The sequence below is a fragment of the Glycine soja genome, chromosome 14 (genome assembly GCF_004193775.1).
Source record: "Glycine soja cultivar W05 chromosome 14, ASM419377v2, whole genome shotgun sequence".
Taxonomy (NCBI): domain Eukaryota; kingdom Viridiplantae; phylum Streptophyta; class Magnoliopsida; order Fabales; family Fabaceae; genus Glycine; species Glycine soja.
In genome coordinates this window covers 27387416-27413489 of record NC_041015.1, presented here as the reverse complement: position 1 = coordinate 27413489, position 26074 = coordinate 27387416, and the positions used below count along the sequence as shown (strand labels likewise).

The 26074-nt window shown below is 36.8% G+C and overlaps 1 protein-coding gene across 5 annotated transcripts; it reads right to left on the bottom strand.

The window, feature by feature from the left end:
• Nucleotides 1-22725, bottom strand: LOC114385474 (small glutamine-rich tetratricopeptide repeat-containing protein-like). 5 transcript variants are annotated; one of them, XM_028345573.1, is made up of 10 exons: nucleotides 22469-22723; nucleotides 21894-22171; nucleotides 14243-14276; nucleotides 9414-9547; nucleotides 3298-3364; nucleotides 2859-2958; nucleotides 1847-2010; nucleotides 1339-1385; nucleotides 1210-1260; nucleotides 1-733 (listed from the first exon to the last, which is right to left on the bottom strand). In XM_028345573.1, exons 1-10 carry the CDS (start codon nucleotides 22545-22547, stop codon nucleotides 335-337), a joined length of 1353 nt encoding a protein of 450 aa, XP_028201374.1. In that variant the 5' UTR covers nucleotides 22548-22723; the 3' UTR covers nucleotides 1-334. The 5 variants fall into 5 exon arrangements, with proteins under 5 accessions (XP_028201374.1, XP_028201376.1, XP_028201375.1 ...); XM_028345575.1 differs by having other exon boundaries at nucleotides 1-700; nucleotides 22469-22722; XM_028345574.1 differs by having other exon boundaries at nucleotides 21894-22165; nucleotides 22469-22722.
• Nucleotides 22726-26074: the final 3349 nt, after the last annotated feature.

Genomic DNA, 26074 nt, shown 5'->3' with positions numbered 1-26074 from the left:
TTTAAAAAAGTTTAATTCATTTTACCATTTTATTTTCTTCACAGTATACACAAAAAAGATTTGCAAGAAATGATCATCTAAACTTGGCTACGACAACTATGCCCTTTAGTAAATTACACGTCCCAGCCCATAGGCTTGTAAGGTATGGATATTGCGCGAAAGGCAACTATATATTGTGCTTCCGAAAAGGGTAGTGCCTCAAAAGCTCTATATGATGTAAACACAGAATTTTGTTAGTTAATGCTGTAATCTGTCAAAAATATTAAACAAGCAAAAAAAATATTTAACACTTTTGTGAGTCTGAGTCTTTACAGTCTCAGAATGCTGAAATAGCTTAGTTTGGTGCTGCTCTTCCATTCATTTGATCTTGCGGTTGCCCGGGGGGTGCAGCCCCAGATAACATTTCCATCATAGATTGAAAGGCCCCTGTTATATCCTCTGGCATGTCCTCCATGTTTACACTAATATTTCCCCCAATTCTTATTTCAGGCTCACTAGCTCCACTACCATTGCTATCTTCTTGCCTTTCCTGAGAATGTGACCCCTGCTGCTGTGCATTTGTAGCGTTCGTGAAGTTCATGAACATGCTTGCAATATCACGGGGGTTAAACGGCATAGAGGAAAATGGAGGTGGCTCGCCATGGCTTCTTGATCCTCCTTGTGCAGATTGGTTTGGGAATTCTTGAGATGATCTTGTATTCTTTAGAGAATGAAAGAGGAAAAAAATGTTTAGCTGAAAAAATTATGTTAGACTTCAGAGCAAAGTAGCAAACAGATATCAGAATGCTATAGCTATCTTAATAGAAATAAAATGAAATCACTGCTTGATGAAGGAGAAGCAAAAATGCTTGCTGGCATTTTAGAGTGAAGTAACAACTACAATAAATTTACAGCTTAAATGAATAGAGATTAATGAACAAAACTACATAAGAGTAACATGAATCCTAGGGCCCGGGGAGTTCAAGAGAGAGCCAAGTTGTGGAAGACAACAATAACCACAATATGACGATATTATGTATTTCTTCTGGAAAAGGCTATTCTAAATTGTGTTCTAATTCACTAAATATTATTTTGGAAGAAAAAAAAGAAAACAAAGGATATGTACTCCTGAACCTTGCAGTACAAATGATACAAATTAAAACTATACAACAACAATAATAATAATAAACTATATTGAAACTATTTAAATAATAATAATAATTGTAATACCTGGTTGGGATATGCACGGTGTTGCTCTTCTAGTAATTTACGCTCAGCCACCTGTGGTTTACAAAAACATTACAATCACATAGAAAAAGTAATAAGAGAAGCATAAGGAAAAGCAAAAACAGAACAAACCCGTATATTTTCTTTGACAGACTCATTATTGGGATCCAACTGCAAGGCTGCAGAGACACAAAACATGTTACAGTAAATAAATTGAGTTCAAGATTTACTGGATTTAACATTTCCAAATTCCAACCAGCTTGAATCCAATACTCATAATGACATTAATAACGGTTTAAAACTCTGTAGACTGAATCATTTTTCAACTATAATTCTGATAAATACAGAATGTATTTTCAGTAAAATCAATTCTTTAGACTATAATGTTCATAACATGCTCCTGCAGATGTAGGAAACCCAAATGGCAAAAAAGAAGCTAACCAATTATGAACTTTGAGAAAAACCTCAAGTTTTGATTAACATTGCATTAGTAAGGTGATGGATCGCCACCATTTACCTTTAAAAGTAACAGTATATAACAACAATAAAGCCAACATTCTCCAGACGATTTCTACTAAAAACATATAAAAAAACAGATTATAAGAATAAATTTTGGGGATGAATATAATCATTTAGCAACCTTTTCTAAAGCCTTTATGAATAGCATCTCTGTAATTTCCTTGTGCATAATAAACCAAACCCAGACGACTGTATGCCTTGGTATAGTTTGGATCAATCTCAATGGATCTAAGACAATCTTGGATTGCTTCTGTATATTTGTTAATCTGAGTGTAAGCAGCTGCCCTGATATATGTCAAAAAACGAAGGAGCAAAATGCAGATTCATGAGTTAAATGAACTGGTGCCTAAGCTATTCTGAACCAGACAAAATCCAAATAAAGAAAGATTGAAAGAAGAGACACATAAACACGGGGTATTGAGATCCACCATCACTCCCTCTGTCCTCATTCATTCTTCACGGGTAAGGTTCATTGAACCTGAGGGACATTTGCCAATTGATTTATTTTATTAGTACTAGAAATTCAACGAACCATTCAATATAATTTCTCCTTGATCAGTTAAAGCAGATATCCTTAATTCTTTTCTAAACTCCATAATAAAACGTATATATTTAGAACATCTACAAAACTTGTTTGTCGTAATTATACAAGGGTGTACAGAACATATCCAACTTACTTTTTAATCAAATTTGCTATCCCACAAAATCCTAGCTAGCATCACCTTTAACAATGTCTTGCCATCCCCGCCCCCCAAAAAAGGAGGAGGAAGTCTCTACATATAATTCATAATATTACCTTATAATCAATATCAATCTTACCCAACATTAATACTTTATGAAAGCATATTAATTATTTATTACATAAAACAAAAATCAAAAGTTGAGACATTTCTTTGAAAAGACTGCTAAGTTAACAAACTATTAAACTGATTGGAATAAGCTAGAAAGAGCTTATTTTGATTAGCTACACCAACAAACTTACTGAAATAAGCTAAAAAGAGCTTATGGCCTATGGCAGTCAGTTATAAGCTATTTTCATAAGCTCTTCCAAATGCCTCCTAAAACTATGAACTCAGTGATATACTAAAACCAGTATAGTATATTTTTTAAACAGTATAAACTGGAGGGAATACCTGTTGCAGTAGTAAACAGCACTCTTTTCATGGACTGCAATGGCACAATTATACAACTCAATTGCATCAGAGTATTTCTTAGATTGCATTGCCTTGTTACCTGAGTGAAAACCCAATTTCAAGTACTAAATCATCTTCCTAAAATCTATCACTGTATAAATATTCTAACAAAACTTTCATAGATTCAAATTGAAAAACGATCTAATCACCCCAATCTGCAGTGCAACATAAAGTCAAGTTTTGGCTTTTACCAACTGTATAAATGCGTTACATTTTATTTTGATTTAAAAAGAAAAAAAAAGAATTGCATATTTCAATTCTGACAAATAAAGGATGTACTACACGTCATGTATGTCACAGTTTGAGTGTGGGTGCGAGAGATTTTCAATCCATCCAAGGAAAAAATTAAGCTTCTTAAAGTCAAAGTCACTTATCATACCTAGTGTTTTTAGTGATTCAGCCAAATTCTTCAAACTAAATTGGTGACAATCACATCTTTCCATTTCCTACATAGAAGCAGATTTCATCAGAATTAAACAGACAGTTTTACTGAAAATTTGTTTTTTGATAGGACCCATCAGCCCAATGGCATTGATTGATCCACATAGCCAACCCCACCACGTATAAGACTAGGCTGCTGTTTTTGTAGAATTAAACATGCAAAAAGCAAGATATTAAAATGAATTACATAAAATAGCAATAGTAGTAAATAGAATAAAATCTCGTTGTATCTCATTAGGATAGATTTTGTATTTTATTTTCCTATTCTCCCTTTTGTTTTGGTTAGTCTTTTCCTACTTTCCCCATTTCCCTTTTTATGTTTTGTTTCCCTATTTCCTTTAATAGGTTTATCCATTTAGTCTTTAAAAGGGGATTAGAACTTGTATTACAAACACTCAAATATATTCAGTTCTTTTTCTTTCTAGTGTACATTTAGTTTACACACAAGCAATCTACGTCGGAGTCCACATCTTTAAATGGTTTTGACAATCTAATTCTGAGTCTACATCTTCCTTAGCAAAAGTTCCTTCTTGTCCACCACCTTGGTCATCCATTCGAGATGTGTATATTCATCATCCCCATACTCTGCTATCCACCTCAAACAAAGCATTTATCGATAAACCGGGTCCTCCTGCTAATTCACCCACTTCATCCTTCCTTCCATCTCAAGATCCAATTTTAGATCTTCGCAATGCCATAAGGTAAACATTTGTGTCACTCAACATTTTATTGTTCCCTTTATACAATATGAACAACTTTCTCCTTCCTCCTTCCTCCAAATCCTTTGTTGCTTTCAATGTTGTCTCAATTCCCAAAACTAGACCCGAGGCCTTGACTCATGATGGATTGCAACATGCAATGGAAGAGGAAATGCTAGCTGTAGAGCATAAACCAAACATAGGATCTTCTTTGCTTATTGGTAAACATGCAATTAGTAGTAAGCAGATGTGTGTAGTTAAAATCAATCATATGGAATGATTGCTCTTGACGAGGCTAAGCTGGTTGCCAAAGGTTATTATTAGACATATGATGTTGAATTACTCTTAAGACCTCTAGCTAAGTTGGCATATATATTCTTGACCTCCCCTGAGGTTGGCAAGTTGGAACTGTAAAGATAGGTTCAAACACTACCTTAATGTTATCTTGATTCTATTTCCCCTAAAATTTTATTTCCCTGCTTTCTTGTTTCCCTATTTTATTTTAATTCATCTGATAGGTTGGTTGGTCATATTATTTAGTTTCCTTATATAGCTAGGTCATAATCCCTAAACTTATGGGACTGATTTAGATTGAGTATATATATAAATTGTACAAATCGCTCAACAATATACAAGAGAAATCATTCCTTCCATCTCAATAAGAACTAGACCTTGTGATACTTTGGTGGTTCTAAATGTGAAACTCAAGTCATTGCACATTATGGAGGTTACAATCTAAGATAGTTACATGACATTGGTTGATAAACTGAAATTAGATATTTAAGCACACTAGTTGACTATAAAACTACAGCAAAATCTGTCCGTGTTGTAACAACTCTCTGTCCAAAGAACTTCCAAATACACACTTCTGCACACTCCTTTCCTACAGGGCATTTTTTGTACGAATTTTACATAATAATTGCTCCTATAAAGCTTAATAACTGCCAACCAATATAAAATAACTGCTCCTAAAATACAATAATACATAACTGAACCTAATGAAACAATACAAACATTTAATAATATGTAACTGTTCATAATTTCTGTCAATAACTGTTATAATTTCCCTTAATCCCATCATCATACTATGACACATCCAGACATTTCTTTCCTATAAAGTGTAGTCAGTCAATTAATGCCATCTCCTCAAAGTTCTCATTAGGATACAATGTTGTGCACCTTGAGATACTTGACAGAAGCTATAGGTTTCCATATTCTTTACAAGACAAAAGGAACCACAAAGTAGAAGCTTCGCCTGTTGTAGATTCACCTAGTTGCCCTAAAGATTAAAAACCACCCTCGTAGTTACCATGTGTTCCTTGAAGAAATTTAATTTGTTAGGAAAGTAAGAAATAAAATGTAGCAGCAAGATCAAGTCTAAAGTAAAATTAAGTTAATATGGGTTACATAAGGGGACTCTACCTATGAAGCTTTGCTGGACAATCAAGCTGCCATTAACATTGCCTCAAACCCAGTATTTCACCAAAGAACAAAACATATAGAAGCTGATTGTCATTTTATTTGAGGAAAAAGTTCACCAACGACTTGTATGCACTGGACATGTTAGGACTAAAGAATAGATAGTTGACATCTTACTTAATGGGAGTAGGGTTGATTATAAAAGTCTGAGTATGATTACATCCATTAACCAACTTGAGGGGTGGGGGGTTGAGAGTTGATTGTATTACACGTAACTAAATATGCAGACAGTATTTTTGTCTTCTGTATTATATTGCACTACATTGTACTGCTAGCCTAATTTATTGAACATAAACACAAAGACCAGCTGCACCCTTTTATTTTTTGCACAGCTAAAGAATAATTATATTGATTAAAAGTGGTAAGGATTTGTCGCAAGACGTGCAGACCCAACACACAACAGCACAACAGAATTACAAGATTACAAAGTTTTATACAGGGACAAACACATAACCCGCATACATTGGTGAAAACTCAGCCACCCTAATGCATCACAGTATCACGCCTTGGCCCTGGTCAATAGCTACCTCAATTGTTGCAAACAGCTCACAGGATCCACTCTCCACACATACAATGAGAAGTCAAACCCTCTAATATATACCTCTTTTTTTTTTATCGGCAAATATATATATATATATATATATATATATATATATATAATAAAGAAGTACCAGAGGTACTGATTACAGGGGTAAAAAACCATAAAAATGGTTCCTCAATCAGACAACAAGAGTCTGAACAGGAACCATACTATGGAAAAAATGGAATATACATCTGGTATTGACCCAAATAAACTATCCACTACTGCTGCAAAAAACCTTGTTGGAGGTTACTCGACCATTGATTAAAGTGCATTGTAATATATACCTTACAGCAGCTCCAGACCCTGTACTGAATAGCATCCATAACCGAGTCCAAATCCCAGTGTCCCTGGTTGAAGATGATATTGTTTCTTTGCTTCCAAATCTCCCAAACTACTGAGGCCCATACAGCCCACCAAACCAGATTAGAGTTGGGTCCTCTAACGTTCCACGCATGTTGCCAAAGGTGTTGCTTGCATTCAGATGGCAGTGCCCTCATGTCACCAAGCCAAGCATAGCATCTTGACCAAATACTTGAGAGAAACAGCACACAAAAAGCAAATGTTCAGAAGTTTCAACACTAGAATTGCAGAAAACGCAAGATGTGTTGGAACCATGTGGAAGGATGTTTCTTCTATGCAAATTATCCTTCGTTTAGAGTCTCTTATGGGACACTCTCCACACTAAACCTTTGACCTTTGAGGGAATAGGTAGTCTCCATAGTTGTTTATAGAAACTTCGATCCTCTCCAGCATCTCTATTAATCAACTCTCCATAAACATGTTTGACCACATTTTTTCTCCGCATTGTTACTCGACATCCATCCGTCCCTACCATTTTTGTATGGCCCAAATTCCCCAATAACACCCATTAGTTTTTGCACTAAAGATTGTTCCCATGTAAACCACGGTCTCCTCCATAAGAGGTCCCATCTCCACTCTTTCCCACACCAAAATCCCATATCAACAATATTACTATTTTTTTGTTGAGTAAAGTCTATTGAAGGTGGTACACAAAGCTTCCTCTCCAACCCACTTAGCATCCCAAAATCTCACTTCCCTCCCAACCCCCACTGTTCTTTTAACCCGTTTTTGAAACCACCCCAACCCATTCTCAAAAATCTCACAAACACTCATGAGATCACACCACCATTGGGAACCCCTCTTATCACAACAACCCCCTACAAGACTATCCAAGTGTGTGATTCCATATTTTCCCATCAAAACCTCTCACCGCAAGCCATTTTATTCACTCAACAACCTCCAAAGTCACTTCCCCAACAAGGCCCTTTTAAAAACTTCTAAATTTTTTATTCCCAATCCCCCCCCCCCCCTTTTTCGGTTGACACACCACATCCCACTTGACCCAAGCCACTTTCTTTTCCTCACCTCTCGCCCCCACAAAAAATTTCTTTGAAACCTATTTAAGATGCTAAGGACCTTTGTTAAGAAAGGATAAATACTACAATGATAAAGATGATAGGACCGAATTTACCAAGCAAATCCTTCCTCCAAAGGAGAGATGTCTCCTTCGCCAAGGTGTCAATTTCTTCCTCACCTTTTCAATTACCGGTTGCCATGTGCTAAGCTTCCTTGCATCCGCCCCCACCTGTAGGCCCAAGTAGATAAAGGGAGTCGACATCATGGTGCAATTAAAAACCTTAGCATATCTCACAAACTCCTCTTGATCTACATTGATTCCCACCTAGAGTAGATGAGTAGAATTACCCATCTACTCTAACACCATCAAACTACTTTTGGAGAAGTTCACTTTTAACCCCAATGCCAACTCAAAGCTCCAAAGAATTGCTTTCAAAGTGATGGATTCCTTCATGTCCTCTTTGAAGAAGAATATGGTGCATCCGCAAATTGAAGGAGTGGGATCTTCAAGTTCTCATTCCCCATGTCAACACCAGGAAAGAATCCTTTATCTTTGGTTCTCTAATCAACCCACTTAATCCTTCCGCCAACACCAAGAAGAGAAATGGTGCAAGAGGATCCCCTTGGCGAATACCTTTTTGAGACACAAATTCCTCTGTGGGACTTCCATTGACAAGGACAGAGATAGAGGAGGACTGCCAGCAACTCCACATCCACACTAACCATTTCCCAGTAATGATAAAGGACCTGCTGCACCCATATTGAGTCAAGTTTCCCAAACATCTTATATTCTACAGTAATGATCTAACCAGATTGGTAAACCATTCATCTTGTACAGGGATTCTCTAAGCGCACACACTTGCAACTGTTTCTCAAAATTACTTGCTAATTTTTCAAAAGCTATCTCAAGAACCTAGCAAACATAAGTGATTATTTTTCTAAAATAAGCCAAACCAAACATGAATTTTACAAATCAATGAGGATTTTTTTTTGTCTTAAATGATTTTGGTCTCTAATAAATTTCTGAATTTTGTTTTTCTCCCTAATAAAGAAATTTAAACTTTTTTGGTCCTAATAAAAATTTTATTTTGTTTTTGGTCCCTAAATTTGTTTAGATAGTGCTCTGAAAAGTAAAATAAACTAATAAAGTTATTTAGGTAGCTCTTTAAGGACCAAAAACAAAATAAAAAATTTATTAGGGACCAAAAAGTTTTTCTTAAAAAAATATTAGAGACAAAAAACAAAATTCAAAACTTTATTATGACCAAAAACATATTTAAGCCTTTTTTTCTCTATGTTCTTCCTTTGTGCTGAACATGCTCTCATATAGGTTCTCGTCTTCTCTTCCTTGACCCTCTACCATCTCTAACAAGTCAAACCGCCATTTCATCCTACAATAAATATCATAAAGTGATGCATCATCATCATCAGAATCACAATTTGAAAGTAGGGAAAGTCCAATAACACCGACACTACGCATACTTTCTTGAGTTCCAACCTGCTTCCTCATGTTGCTCAGGTTAGCAGGGCATGACAAATTAAGGGTGCATAGAATTCCAACTTGCAACATTTTTATTAATTATATCAAGCAAGAAAAATGGTTCTAGAACCTTAGGTTAATGCATAGAACTTTCTATTGAAACAATAAATCAAACATATGTTGGGTTCTGATTCCAAATCAGTAGTGTAGTATTAATTTATTTTTGCGCTTTTCTTTTAGCTAAGTGGAAATAGTTGTGTATATCAGGACAGAAATAAACCGAGTATAATAAAATAACAGCCGTAGTAAAGGACTGCTATGTTTACAAAAGCCTTGTGGTGTATGTAAGTATTGAAGCAAATGAAATAGCTATGTTTTAAGTTCCAACATCAGCAAGAAATGCAACATATGCTTATGCATGGCATAATAAGTCATACCATACAAGCCTCATCGAATAAACAACTAGCTTTCTCCAGTTGCCCAGGATCATCACTCCCATCAGTATTGCTCCAAAAATAGTGATTTTTCTCCAGAGCAGCAAAGAATTGTCCGCACAGTTCATCTTTAGATACTGCATTCAAATACTGAGAATATCAATGTATACTTAAACATTTTAAGAAACCACATAAAGTTCGTTTTTGAGAAAACTAAAGCCAAGATTCCATTTGAACTGAACCTAAATAGGACATCAACTACTGAACTCAAAAATTAAAAGGGGCGGGGACGGGGGGGAGGGATCACTTCAAGCACAATATTCAGAAATCACTCTCTGGGTTGTTATTATCTTTTTTTAGAGGATATACCATCTCTTGGTCTTAATAATTTTCTCCTTTCATCCCAAAAAGGAAAGGTTTTGTAATGTGGACCTTAATGATACATGTTAAAGAATAAAAAAATAGCATTTATTACTCACGTTAATAAATTTCTCCTTTTATATTCTTTTTTGGTTTTTCATTTAATATTTCCTATTTTTTTATTTCTTACCCTATGATCAAGGAACACATTAACAAAAGCCTAAAAAAACTGAAATCGCTGTTTTTGGCTATGACTAACTTTTTATGAAATCCAAATAACAAAAATATGACACGGCCTTAATATTATAAGACAGTTTTTGCAGAATGAAACCATACAAAAACTAACAAACTCATCTAGAATCTAAATTTACAATAATTAACAAAAACAACACTAGTTGCTGTTAAATCTGATACGTGGGTTATTGGCCCATGTTATATTAAATCCATTTTTTGAAGGGGAGGGTCCAAAACAGTAGCTTGCTGCTGGTGCTGGGCTCCTCAAGCATTGCTCATGTATTGCACCAGAACATGGGCTGAGCACACCCTTTTTGGTTTAATTGTTCATTTGGTCCCTATTGTTACAAAAACTTTTCCTTTTAGTCCTTATACTTAAAAACATCCCCTTTTAGTTCCTATACATACCATTTTTAATCTCTTTAGTCCTCACCATAGGGACTAAAAGGAATTAAATGACATGTATAGGGACTAAAAAGAATTAAAAGTGGTATGCATAGGGTCAAAAAGGAAAAGTTTTTGTAACTAAAGGGACCAAATGAGTAATTAAACCACCATTTCTAAGAAAACCTAGAAGGATAAAGCTATTGTTGTTGTAATTAACAAGAAAATTTTAATCCCTGCCCTTTTACCCGTTCACAATCAGATAAATCATAAATATGTTATACACACATTGTCTTTCAAAAATATATTACAAAACAGTAACTTTTACTTCCATAAATATCACTATGTAAAAGAAAACAAAAATCGTTTAGTTAATTATATATGTAGTAATGCTTGTTGAAGGGGTCCACACCCTTAAGCATGCTCAAGGTACCACAAATAAAAGAATTTTAATGTTACAACCACAAAACTATAAACTTGTCCAGAAAGAAATGTGCTGTCATTGACAACCTCGAGATAATAAATAACACTGTTAGAAAATAGGTTATTATAGACCTATTGTACTAGGCTACTGTTCATTTTGACTTTTTGTATCTGTTCTGAGTTTTCTGTAAAAGCTTCCTTTGTAAGCTAAGTTTATATATATATAAGAGAAGCTGAGTGTTGAGAAAACACTCAAGCATTTCATCCAAAAATATCTCTCATTATATTCAAGTTGGTATCCTGCTCTGCTTGATTATTACTGGCGCCACTGTCCGCTGCCGCCAGCCACCGTACACCACCAGCAAAACATCCAGCGAGCCCAGGGTTTGGTGCACCTCAGTGAGCACGACCTAATCCTGCAAGTCGCGCAGCCAAAAAGGCCTCCACGTGCTGTCACACGCCACTAGTCCAAAGCCCTCTGTTTGGCGCGTGAAGTCCACACGACGGCCTCTACTGGTCAGAAACTTTCCGTGACAGTACAGAACAACTCATCAGACCTAGATCTAGTCCTGGATCTTCATTATCTCTCATCAGTAGTGTTGGGTTCTCATGTTGGAACCTTTCGTGAAGGTTCTATTTGAGGGAGTATGACGTCTTGGTTTGCACAACTCCTCCTTATTATAAGATGGCCTCTAGAACTTCTTCTGTTGGTCGCACGGTTTCTTTCTCTGGGACACCTGTCATAACCTCAGTGAAGTTGAGTGGTAGAAAAAATTATTTTTCCTGGTCTGCTTTTGTGGAACTCTAGTTCCTTGGCCAAGGGCATCACGACCACTTGGAGAAAGAGTTCACTGAAGTACCGACAGAAAGTCAGGAATAATGGAAAAGGCTTGACTTCCAACTTTGTGCCTTGTTGTGGCAGTCTGTGGAGCCAAATATCTTAGGAACTCACTTGAGCATTCTGAAGCTTCAGCAATGGTGTCTACTAGAGGAATGCGAGGTTGTGGGAATCATGGAGGACATGGTGGTGGTGGTGGTGGTGGTGGAAACACGAATTCAGACCTTCGATGCTCATATTGTAAGAAGCGGGCCATACCCAAGACAAATGCTACTACATAATTGGTTGGCCCGATAAAACAACAAATGTCACCAAATCAGAAATACTTGATCCTAAGTTTTTTGAAGAGTATTAAGAATACCTTCAATTGAAGTCCAACAGTCAAGCTCAATCATCTTCAGGCTCCAGTACTTCAACAACTTGCATTTCTCAATCTGTGGATAGCAAGGTTCATGGGTAATTGATTCAAGTGCTTCTGGTCATATTTCTAGTAATGACTCTCTATTCACCTCTATGTCTCCTCCAAAATTTCCACATCTGGTCACCCTAGCAAATGGCACCAAAGTCACCTCTGAAGGAGTTGGTAAAGTCTCCATTTCTTCTTTAAACTTGAATTCAGTTCTTTGTTCCTAATTGTCCTTTCAACTTAGTTTCTCTTAGTCAGCTGACAAAATCATTAAATTGTTTTGTAGTATTTGATGCTGATTCCTTTGTTATACAAGAATGTGGTGCGAGTCGGTTGATTGGCATAGGACATGAATCTAGAGGTCTCTACTATCTTGAAACCAGCCTGTCTGTGTCTTGTTTTGCATCCTCGTCTCCTAAACTTTTGTTGAAATGCAGGCTCTTGAACACAATGGCACATGGGAACTAGTTTCCCTACCACCTAGGAAGAAGATAGCTGGTTGCAGATGGGTGTATGCTATTAAGGATGGGCCTAATGGTGAAGTTGATCTCCTTAAGGCTCGATTGGTGGCAAAAAGGTACACACAGATATATGGTCTTGATTATGGTGATACCTTTTCTCCTATGGCCAAACTCACCACGGTCCGCCTATTCCTTGCTATGGCTGCCATTCGCCATTGGCCTCTTCATCAATTGAATATTAAAAATGATTTCTTACATGGTGACCTGGAAGAAGAGATATACATAACCCCCTGGGTTTGTTACTCAGGGGGAATGTGGGTTAGTTTGTAAATTGTGTCGCTCTCTCTATGGTCTTAAACAATCTCCACAAGCTTGGTTTGGGAAATCTAGTCAAATTTACAGGCTTTTGGATTGAAGCACAGTGAAGTAGATCATTCAGTTTTCTATTGTCACACTTTTCCAAGAAAGTGTATTATCCAATTGTCTATGTTGATGACATAGTTATTACAGAGAATGATTCTACTACAATTTGTTGGCTAAAAAAGCACCTATTCAGCCACTTTCAGACCAAAGACCTTGGGTGTCTAAAATACTTTCTTGGTATTGAGGTGGCTCAATCAAATGAAGGCATTGTTATTTCTCAAAGAAAGTATGCTTTGGATATCTTGAAAGAAACAAGCATGATTGAGTGTAGGCCTGTCAACAGTCCCATGGACCCAAATCAAAAGTTGATGGCAGAATAGGGTGAAGCCTTCAATGATCCTAAGCGGTATAGGAGACTAGTTGGGAAACTCATTTATCTTACAATCACTAGACCTGACATCTCTTTTGCAGTTAAGGTAGTTAGTCAATTTATGCAGACTCCTCACACTGATCATTGGAATGCTGTAATTCACATTCTTAGGTACATTAAAAGGGCTCCAGGACAGGGATTGTTGTATGAAAACAAGGGAAACACCCATGTTACTGGGTATTGTGATGCTGACTAGGCAGGCTCTCCTATAGACAGGCGCTCTATTACTGGATATTGTGTATTCATAAGAGGAAATCTGATTTCTTGGAAGAGTAAGAAACATAATGTTGTTGCTCGGTTTAGTGCAAAAGCTGAATATAGGGTCATGGCTTCAGCCACTTGTGAACTGATGTGGGTCAAACAACTCCTCCAGGAACTCAAATTTTGTGAAGTTCAGCAAATGCAATTATATTGTGATAATCAAGCAACACTTCATATGCTTCTAATCCAGTATTTCATGAAAGAACCAAACACATAGAAATTGACTGTCCCTTTGTTCGAGAGCTAAGGAAATTAGTACTGAAAAAATTAGCTCTAATGATCAAATTGTAGATATTTTGACTAAGTCATTGAGGGGACCTAGGATTCAGTTTTTATGCTCTAAACTTAGTGCATATGATTTATATGCTCTAGCATGAGGGGGAATGTTAGAAAATAGGTTATTATATCCCTATTGTACTAGGCTATTGTTCTTCTTTTTTACTTTTTGTTTCTGTTCTGTGTTTTCTGTAAAAGCTTCCTTTGTAAGCTAAGTTTATATATATATATATATATATATATAAGAGAAGCTGAGTGTTGAGAAAACTATCAAGCATTTCATCCAAAAATATCTCTCATTATATTCAAGTAATACTATAAAACATTCTCTACATAAATGTTTAATTATATACTAACTCGAATTTCAAATAAAATAAAGGGGACACATTATCCTACCAAAAGCATGAGGGCCTTGTGTTGAATCTTCATCCTGGTCAAGTTACATATTATGAAATAAATCAGAACTGAATAAAAATTTCAGCAAGAAACAATTTTACATTAATGTGGTTTGTATGCTAGCAGACTAGTTTTTCATCTTATTCCAAGTTGTATTTCTTCTCTCATTGAATGAAATGATAATATGATATAATCTTTTTCCTCTCAAAAAAAAAAAAAATAACGTGATTTTGTGATGTGCTGCTGTGAATGTAGAGAGATACATCATGAGATACTTCAGCATCAATATGACACAAAATTGTTTATTGACTATTATTAGCAAAACCAATAAACTCAATAAGCATGCTAAAAAGGTTGCAATTAATCATCTAAGTTGGTACTCCAACAGCTTAACCACAAATCAACTATATATATATTTTTCTTTTTGCTCAGCAAAAAATATATATTATATTAATAGAATAGTACCAGTGGTACTAAAAATACATAGGAATAGATGTGAATCCAGCTTTTCCAGAATTTTGACTGAGAAAGAGCTAGAGACACAGTATAGTGTTACAAGAATCCACCCACACCTACCCCCACCTAATTACAGAATCCTTCCTTCAGATTGGAGGACCATTGGTTAAAATGAAGAGTAAAATCCTTGTCCATTGCTTTGATCCATGACCATAGTAGGAGTAAGGCATCGTCCAACAGTTTAATTCCGTGAAAAGTTGCATTTTGGAGCACCACCTTATTTCTATGCTGCCATATTGTCCAGGTTAAGGCAATCCACCAGCATTTCCATCTTTTAGACTTGACTCCCTTTGCTAGCTCATTTCCATGTTGTAGAAAATGGTCCCTAGGATTTTGTGGCATTGTTGTGGTAAGATTAACCCAGGACATTGATTCCCACCATAAGGGGAGGGTTTTGCTACAATTGAAGAACAAGTGATCAGCCCCCTCCACCTTATTTCTGCAAAAAGGACATAACATATCCTCTACTGCTATTTGTCTCCTTCGAAGGTTTGTCTTTGTTGGTAATCTGTCCTGAATTAGCCTCCAAGTGAACACTGCTGTCTTTGAGGGTATTTAGAGTTTCCATATTTCCCCAAATTCATGTTCATGTCTTTCCTCCATCAGTTCCCCCCATAACAATTCATATCCACTTTTTGTTGAGTAGTGTCATGTAGGTTCAGATTTCCAGACCCAAGTATCCTCCCGTTGGGGGTGAATTTGCTGCTGTGATATGTCCCCAAGAAAACTATCCGCCATTGCTATTTCAGAATCGAAAAGGTGTATCCCCCAATTGAGCTGTCATTCCCACCCAGTGTTTGTGTATGTCCCCATCTACTGTATGATTTGCTTTTGATGACAGGAAATCTGGTACAGCCTCGAGAATTTATCCCTTAAAGGTAATTCAGTGTTTATTCAGCGATCCTCCCAAAATCTGAATTTATCACCCCTTCCCACTTTCCATTCTGTTTCTCTTTTGAGAGGGATATTCTGTTGTAGTTGCTGAATTGTAATGAGGTCCTTCCACCATGTAGAGTCATTGCAACCTCTGTTCCCTTCCTCCAACACCCTCCAACCACCATACTTAGAAATCAGTACTCTCGCCCAAGGTTCCATTTGTCTGTGGAAAATATCCCATCTCCATTTATCCAGCAATGCTGTATTAAAGGTTCTAAGGTCTTTGACGCCAAGGCCACCTTTGTCTTTTGGCAGGCATACCGTTTTCCAGTTGACCCAAGCAAACTTCCTATGCTTCATTCCCCCTCCCCATAGAAATCTTCGCTGAATGCTTTCCAATTTGGCTATTGTTTTTGATGGAACCCTGAAAAAGGAAAAAAAGTAGATAGGAATTGATGTTAGGACAGCATTAATAAGGGTCACTCTCCCCCCGAAGGATATGTGTCTATGTTTCCAAGTGGCTAGTCTTCTCTCACATTTTCTGATTATAAGATCCCAAAATACACTACGTCTCAGGTTAGCCCCTATGGGGATTCCCAGATAGAGAAAAGGCAAGGACAGGATACTACAGTGTAGGTAATCAGCTGCCTCCTTCACCCATTGGATAGATTTCCCAATTGCCCCAAAGCTACTTTTAGCAAAGTTTATCTTTAGACCAGATCCGAGTTCAAAACTTCTCATTATGGACTTGATTGTCTTCACATTCTTCATAGTAGCTTCACCAAAAAAGATGGTGTCATTGGCGTACTGTAGAATGTTAATTGATTCTCTGTTTTTTCCCACAAGGAAGCTGGTGAAGAGATTCTTATTCAATGCTTCTCTCATAAGGTCGGTTAGACCTTCTGCAGCAATATTGAAGAGGAGGGGGGCTAAAGGATCGCCTTGTCTAAGGCCTCTTTGAGGGGTGAATTCATTAGTGGGGCTGCCATTTACTAAGGCAGAGACCGTAGCAGATTTGAAGCAGCCCTCAATCCAAGAGATCCACTTATGGCAGAACCCAAGCCTCTTCATCATGCATGATAGGAACTCCCATGATATGGAGTCATAGGCTCTTTCGTAATCCACTTTGAACACCAGGCAAGGTTTGTGACATCTCTTTGCTTCTTCCATTGTCTCATTGGCTATCAGCACGCTATGAAGCAGTTGCCTTCCACTTATAAAGGCTGATTGTCTCTCATCAATAATACCTGGCAGCACCTTCTTCAACCTATTTGTTAGGAGCTTAGCCACTATTTTATAAACGCAGCCAATCAATGAGATTGGCATGTATTCGTTAAGGTTCTGTGGATCGCTCTTCCTTGGGATCAAGGCAATAAAGGATGCATTTTCGCCCCTCGGGAAGATCCCGTTTGCGTGGAATTCTGCTATGAATCTGCTGATGTCAGGCTTGATGAGCTCCCAGAAATGTTTGATAAATTTAAAGTTCAGCCCATCCGGACCTGGGCATTTATCGCTGCCACAATCCCACACTGCCGTCCTTATTTCCTCCTCAAGAAACTGGCCCACCAACATATCATTTTGATGCAACCCAATGCTGCCAAAGAGAACTCCCCTCAAATCTGGTCTGCACTGATCAACTTCTTTAAATCTGTGAGCAAAGAATCTGCAGACCTCCTTTTTCACTCTTATTGGGTCATCTACCCATGAGCCACCAATGTAAACTCCTTTAATGTCATTATTTCTGCGTTTGGAGTTCATCAACAAGTAGAAGTAACGCGAATTACAGTCACCCTCTTTGATCCATTTTACTCTCGCCTTTTGCCTCATCAGAGATTCATGAGTTTGAGCTGCCAACCAAAGATCCTCTTGCAACTTTCTCCGGGCCACCAATTCAAGAGAGGTAAGCTATCTGGTTGTGCTTGCATCCTCCAGGCTACTTAAATCTGCCTCTATCCTCTGAACCTTTTTAACAGTGTCACCAAACTGCTCTCTATTCCACACCTTCAAAACCTCCTTTAGCTTTTTAATTTTTACTTTAAGTGCATACCCACCCCAACCTGTTGGTTGTGTATTTGTCCAACACTCCGTAACAATCCGGTCAAAGGATTTATCTTTAATCCAGCAGTCAAATACTCTAAATGGTTTTAGGCCCCAATCAATGTTTCTAGCCCTCATCAGGATGGGACAATGGTCCGAGAAGTTCCTATCCAAGGTGAATTGGGTGCAGCCCGGCCACTTGTTGAGCCATTCGTGAGAGACAAAAAATCTATCCAATTTACTCATTCCGATCCCATTTGGTTTGAACCATGTGAATCTTTTCCCCTCACTAGGAATTTCTTCCACCTCCAGGTCAGCTAGCCACTGATTGAACTCAGTGATATTGTTTGCTTCCATGCCCCTGTGGGCCACCCCATCTCTCTCGGATCGATGTCTGATGCTATTAAAATCTCCAAGGAAACACCAAAGACCCTCGGGATCTTGATGCCTCAGCTGCCTCAAAGTTTTCCATAGCTCCCTTTTATTTACACTGTCACAAGGGGAATAAACATTTACAATTGTTACTTTCTGATTTTCTAGGATCCACTCTCCCTTCAGCAGGATGTAGCCTCTACCCCTTGCCCTGCTATCAACTCTGAAAGATTGATCATTCCACAAACATAGTAACCAGCTGTGTTTACTGCTGGCTGAAAATCCAAGCCAACATCCGAGACTCCCCACAGTGCCTGGCACATAGGCTTATCAATTTGATCCTTCTTTGTTTCTTGAATGCACAACAAATCTACATGGAATTTCTTGACCAGCCTTCCAATTGACGCCCATTTAACCCCTCTCCCAAGCCCTCTAACATTGTAGGATAAAATATTCATGGTAGATGGTTTATATCTCCCAGTCTCTCAACCTGCTTCCTGTCTCTAGCCTCCATGGTGGAAATTTTGTTGACAATTGTGGCCTGGTCTGAGTCACAGTGAACTCCCATGATTTTTGCAGTTCCCATTGGGATGAAGCCTCATTGGTGTGGTCTGCATCGATTCCCTCCCCTGATGTAGGTAGCCCAGTGCTATTCTCCATACCCTAGTTAGTGTTGTTGATATCCATGTGTGGGTGTCCCGGATCCATTGCTGCTGACACATCCCCCGATATGGGATGTTGGTGAATGAGGGAATTGCCAACATCTTGTATGATATGCTTTTTTACACTGCGGGCCCTCTTCTTTATACACCCCCTGGACCTAACATACACTTTCCATTCCCTTTCTTTTTCTGCTAATTGATAGGGTGGGCTGCCGGGATAATGTATTGAGCTATTAGCTAGGCTTGGTTAATAGGGCCAGTGTGGTTATGTTGTCCAGGCCCAATGATATGAGAATCATTTGACTTTTTTAAGGACAGCAAAGGCACCATAGGGGTTACGTGAGAAGGTGGACTGATGTTGAGTGTGTGTGGAGGAATGGGTGTGGTGTTGAGGGTGTGGTGTGGTTAGGAGAGCCCACATCCGTTGTTGGGCCACTTTCAAAATTAAACTTATTGTTAGGCCCATTTGGGGATATATTTGCCCCTTCAAGGATGTCGGGAGCTTCTCCCTTTTGAGCAACGGCACCTTCCTTATCCGTGATTCCTGAACCTCCCTTGGGCACTCTGCTACCCATATCTTTCCTCTTTGGTGACTCGCATGTGTTGCCTTCCCCAACATGCACCTCTGAGTCGATTTCGGGCTGTACCATAGGATCCTGCTTCTTTCCAATTTCCTTTTGCGGCTTCACGCGGGTATCGAGGCTTGGTAGGTAGGCCCTACTGTCATGGGTAATACCCGCTGGGTAAACCACATGACACGGATCGTCAGGTAGCAGATTGAGCTGGTTGTCGTCGTTATCGACAGGCCGGTCTCCGTCAATGTCGTTCGGTGCGAGTTGGGAATAGGCGGATGACTCCACCGCCGTGCGCCAAGTTTCGCTTACATCATCATCAGAGTCTATCTCCTCCGATGAGTCGGTGACACATCTGCGGCCGGGGGCACGTGTTCCATTGCCACTCGACCCTTCTTCTACGATCTGCACCAGGTGAGTTTCTCCTCCGATGTGGGCTGCGACGGAGTGCTGGAGAAAAGGTTTCCATGGTGTTTTGATAAGGATACGCGCCCTATCCATTCTTCTTAGCTCTTCTACATCATCATCTACCTCAATGAGGTCTCCGAATGCCGCCACCAATTTTCGCAGATGCCCAATGTCCCAGACTTCAAGGGGGACACCCCAGCACTGGACCCAGACAAGTCTATGGCCCGACCTCATCGTCAGGTTCCATTTTTGTAACGAGTAGAAGGGAGTCGTGCCGTGTTGGAGTTCTGCCGTTGTAATCTCCTCTGCCTTGGAGTCCGAGAGTCCGAGGAGGAGAACCATGTCGTCGCCTATATATTTCGGCGCAACGTTCACACCTAACTCCCATGGGAGATCTTCATCAACTCTCTCGAAACTTCCCAGGTTTTTTAACCGGCCTACCCATGTATCTGTGTATTTTCCCCTTTCCCCTTCTGATACTTCGAGATGGATCGACGAGTGGGACTCCGTAGCTCTGAGATGTGGAGGTTGGTAGTTCCTACGCACTTCTACGTCGTTATTACTGGCGAACACCACCTTCGCATAGGTCATGGAGGGATTTCTGAATCGCGTTCTTGCAAGACGCCCTTCAGTCGCTGCTTTGCTGTGCCCTTCCTGCATGATACCATGTTTGACTATTTGCTCTTCGATCCTCTTCTTTCGTCTCCCATACCTTGGGACATTGACATACATCTTAAGTCCCCCCAGAACAATGTTGTCTCTCTAGTTCACGTTCATCAGCGACACCTATGAACCTAACGAAGCCGTATCTTCTGCCACCATTATTCCGGTGATTGGGTATGAAGACCTCCCTTACGTCCCCCCATCTCTTGAACTGAGCCCATAGGTCCTTCTCTGTTAAGTAGTCATGGAACCTTGTGAAGTAGAACGTAGTAATATTTGCTTTTTCCCTCCAGTTTGCATTTTGATACCTTCAAGTTTGTCCATGCCTTTTGCTAGTGTAGTGCGTTTCGGGATCCTCTCTCGATCTCTCTCCCACCCTCTGTTTACCTCTCCCTCGCCTCACCGTGATCCACTCTTGGTCCTTATCCCTCTCTGACACTATCGCTCTCTCAGCCTCTCTCTCTATCTCACTAACTCTCTCTCTCATCCTTTAGGATCATTTTAACTATATATATATTACAGTCATGAACCATCCATCCCAAAAATTTAAGCTGTTACGCTTACCCATGAATGGTTTTACATCACGCTCTTACAAGCAAGAGATTCTTGAGCTTGGAATGTGCATTATGCACAGCTCATTCTATCTTATGCTAAAATTTATCTTTTCTATCAGAACAATGGGTATAACAAGGACTGAACTCATGAGTCATGACCATAGGTCATAAAGGCTCTAATACCATGTCACGAACCAACTATCCCCAAATCTTAAGCTATTAGGTGAAGGCACAAGAATGATTTTATTTCTCATTATATTTCACGTTTATTTATTAAACTAGGATTAGTAGTCTAAGATAATATAAATAAAGGACCACACCTCCAAGTTAATCCTTGAACTTGTCACCTTAGTTAATGAAATTAAAAAAAAAAAAAGCTCCTGGAAATATGTTTCGTTACTCATGTTAGTCCAAGCGTTACGTGAGGAATGCTATCTTTAACAGATTGCCTTATGTGGAATGTTAATTCCCTACATCACACACATGGCACACGTGGATGTCCCACTCAACATAGTCAAGTCAAATGTAAAGGCCCAACGGGTGTGCATGCACTTCCTCTCCTCACCAGTAATCTAGCTTGCTCTCATCACCACTACCACATGTTTGACTCATTGAAGAAAAACAGCAAACACTCTAGAAGAACACTGACCCAACACACAAAATCAAACGCACATAAGACAACCAAATATAACCCATTGTAGTTGTACTTGGATTTTACAGTTTTTTTTTTCAATTTTTGTTCCCAAATTCTCCATCACCTCCTCCCCAACATCTTTTCACTGTTGAAACGGAGACCAGGAGTTTGATCTAGTTTTTTGATTTCCAAAAAAGGTTTTAATAGCTGCATGTTTATATAATGAAATATATGCCATGTTTATTGCTTTCAGCCATGTTTCAAGGTCAATAACAACAACCAAGAGAGTTAATATTTGACACGAATAACCTGGCCTAATGCAAGGGCCATAAGAAGATAAGTGTGAAGTGAATTAACCGTAGATTTCGACGCCTCAGAATGATTCTTCCCACGAGCAGGATTCTCACCCAAGAATGAACTTGAAGCATCCGCAGAATCCGGCAGTGGACCAACGTCTGACTTACTAGTTTCACATTGCTTGTTAGCTTCAAGAGACTTGAATATGTCAATCAATGAATCAGATTTCACATCATCACCAGCCACAGGAGATGAATTAAGCTTAAAAGCCTCTGCCAAACACTCCCTAGCAACCTCAATGCCCTCAGCATCAACCCCAGGACCCGGTTCAACTATTCCTCATGAACCAAATTAGAGAACATCCATTGATTACAATAAAAAAAATAATTAAAAACCAAGCAACAAAATTGACAACCTAGATGAAAACCAAACAACAACTTTCTCAACCCTGACACATACTAGCAGATTAAAACGACAATTGGCAACTCGAACCTAATTAATCACGAAAAAACAAATCGACCCAGTTCATAAAATGACTCCCAAAGCATAAACACGAGACAAAGATGAAATTTTGCGGAGGCAATTCAATTGGGTAGTGTTGCATATTGAGGAATGAATGAGGAGAAGAAGAATACCAGAGTTGAGGAAGTAGAGGAAGGCACGAACTATGCGCCGAGAGAGAGGTGAATCGGTGGCGATGTGATTGTGAGCCATACAGTATCTCAGAAACAATGGTTTGAAGAACGAAGCTAGATGAAAATGGTCATGCTTTAGTGTGAAGGAGATACTTGTCTTCTGGAAAGTTCGTTGAAGAAGCAGCGAATCTAGCCTTAACGGGTTGAAGGCGCACAAAAACAGAAGTTTGCTAATGCGTTTGCTCTTTTACGGAATTATTATTGCCTGATTATATAGTGGGTTACTTAATTATAATTAAGGTTGAATTGGTAGTTTGATTATTAAAAAGTTGAATCGGATTATCTAATTATTAAAAATAATACAATCCGGTGACAAAACAAGAGACCTTTTATATCAGTTGCCCAATAAAAATCACAGTCAATGTAACAGAAATAAAAATTAATATCTTTAGTAAGATTTGTGTTATCAATACAATTGGTGTAGAATGATAATTTTACCTGTGTTATATTGTGAATATAATCATTGTAAAAATATTTATTTACAAAAATTTTATCAATTAAACTAATCAAGCTTACGAAAAACGAAATATTTATAGTGTTTTAAATAATTATATGATATTATTGAATTTTTTTAATACATTGAGCAAGCCAATTAAATTTTTATTATAACTAAAGGATGAATTCTATAGTTAAGTCATTTTTTTAAATTAAGCCATTTATTAGTTACTAACTTTTGATCCTTTTGACTTTTATTTTTTTTACTCTTTAAAATATTTTAAATTATTATATATAAAAAATTATTATTTAACTTTTGGTCCTTTTGACATTTATTTTTTACACGTTTTTTACTCTTTAAAATATTTTAAATTATTATATAAAAATTAAAATTATTGAGTGGTTTTAAAGTTTCTGTACTTCAGTTTTTTTCCTAAATATTAAAATTTATTAAATTAATTGATTTTAAAATTTTATACTACAATTTACGTTTTCTATCAAATCTCAATTAATAACATTAAAATTAGTTTCTTTTAAAAAATTAGAATTCTTCTTTAAAACTATTTATTGAAATTAGTTATGTATATTGTATGTAATTTAATGTTTAAGTAATACTAGAAGGACATTTTAATTTATACATTAGATTTAGTATGCATGTAACATATAGGTATATTTATCATTTTTTTATTATACTAGACAGGAGCAAACTATAAAAAAGGGATTGAATTGTGTTTTGTAAAAATCTTTTATTCAGATGATTTTCTAAAATTAAAAACCATGTTAGCGGCACGAGACTAAGTTAGATTAACAAACAGGATGAGGCTTCATCTATGAACTGTCCAAAAATTGAGATGAAAATATGTTTGATAAAACAAAGTGTTAAAAACACAAAATATCTTCTTATGTTAGTTAGTTACAACAAAATAAATGAGGAAATAGAAAGAAGAAGATAAAAAAAAATGGATTTTTCTATCGTGTGCAAATTTATATAGGTTAAGTAGCATAAGTTATCACTCTTAATCTTTGTCTAGTTAATTAATTATATTTTCTTGAAAAAACCATTATTTTTCTCCTCTATTTATTTTATAGACTCACCTCTTTATAATCTCTTTCTTTCCACTGAAAATATATAACTACTTATTTTTTATTTTGGTGCATTTCTACAAAAATGTAACTAGTTTTTAAAGTTTTTTTTTAATTTTTATTTTTATTCATACGCTGGACTATACGAGAATAAAAAAACCGTAGCAGTATCAAAATATTAAATACTGCACTAAAAAAAAAAGAAATATATGGTTTGTTATTTGGTGCCTATAAATCGAAAAGGCAATATACTGCAATAAAAAAAAACAAAAAGCCAATAATAATGCTAGAAACCTATTGAAATTAAATATTAAATCGTTTTTATATTAAAAATTGAATTCCCTCGGACACAACATATAAATTAAAATTTTCTATAAAAAATTTAGATATATTTTTTTCATAACTATAATATAGTCTATTTTGATTTTATTATCTAAACTTTTTTTTTAATTTTCCTACCTTAAATTTTTTTTATGTTTAATTTGAGTACCTGGTCGTCAATTAGCATTTGTTAAATGATTACTAATAACATAATATAGTATCACGTCAACTGTTAAAAAATAAGATAAAAATAAATTTGTGGTAAATTAATATCAAAATAATATCACTTTATAAGGTTGAACCACCTAATAAGTGAAAAAAAAAAACATTTTGTTTGCAAAATATACAACCATCTATATTTTCCTTTGCAGGCATAATCATCTTTCATGTCCACCACCTAAAGTTGAAAAGTAAAGTAACAAATAAATAAAGAAAAGGAATAAGAAAAACAGAAAAAGAATAAAAGTAGAAAACTTAATAAAAAAAATTACCTCAACATTGTTAAACACTATCATGTCTCTATTGCTAAAATTAACAACTTTGTACCGGATCCTCGAGATCAATTGTAGAAAATTCATCATCTTTGAACTTTTTTCGTTGCTCCCACAATATCATACATGCCTCAGCCAATAAAAATACATATCAATAATACACAGGAAAAAAATCACAACAAAAACTAAAGCAAAAAAAAAGAAGGAAAAAGGAAATGTTAGAAATGAATTAAAGGGCAGCCTTTATCTATCGTCAAAGATAATAAAAAAAATGAAGAATGATTCCTTTTGAACGTTTGAGACATCAAATGAGTGACCTTCTTTTAAGAAATCCTCCTAATGTTGGATTGTTCATTTGCAAGAGCTGCGAGTGAAGTCAATAGGTTATATTTATGCATGGTACATTCTTTCAATAAAAAGTTTAAAATATATTTTTTATTCTTATAAATATTAAAAAATTTGAAATTTGTCTCTGTATCATTTTTTATATATTTTTTTATCTTCCTAAAATTTAAATGTGTTGTTTCTTAGTCCGGAGTCAAGTTTGGACGAATCTAAGCCAACGTAACATTTTTTATAACTTAAATTATAGGCTAAAATATCTATAAATATCAAAATATTTAGAATTCATCTTGCTAAATTTTTGAGTTTTTTTTCGTTCGTAAAAAATTGAAATGTTATTTTTTGGCCAAAACATAGGTTATGTGTCTCTCTTTCATTATTGAAATGTTATGTGTCTCTCTTTCATTATTTCCATTGATGGTTATCTGAGTGGATAATTTTTGGGGGTTCAAAACCGCCACAAAATGCAAAAGAAAAAAAATTCCACAAATTTGTAAATTCTTTTTTCCTAACCTCCTTCTTTCTTAACCTTCTTCATCTTCTTCAAATTTAAATAAATAATTTCTTTTTCCTTTTCTCTTTTAAATGTTTTATTCAACTGCAATGGTCAACACTACCTTATTGACTTTGTCATCTTATTCTTCTTTGAATTCCCCTTCCTTCCAGAAACCTAACATCTTCACTCTCAAACTCAACATTATGAATATCAATTCCAATGTTCTATTAGAATCAAACATTACTGACAAACTCAACAACATGACTTCCGAATTCACCTCTTTATCGGATTAGCCTGGTGGATGGAGAAGATGAAGAAAGTTGAAAAGAAGGAGGTTAGGGAAGAGGAATTTATAAATTTGTGGTTTTTTTCATTTTG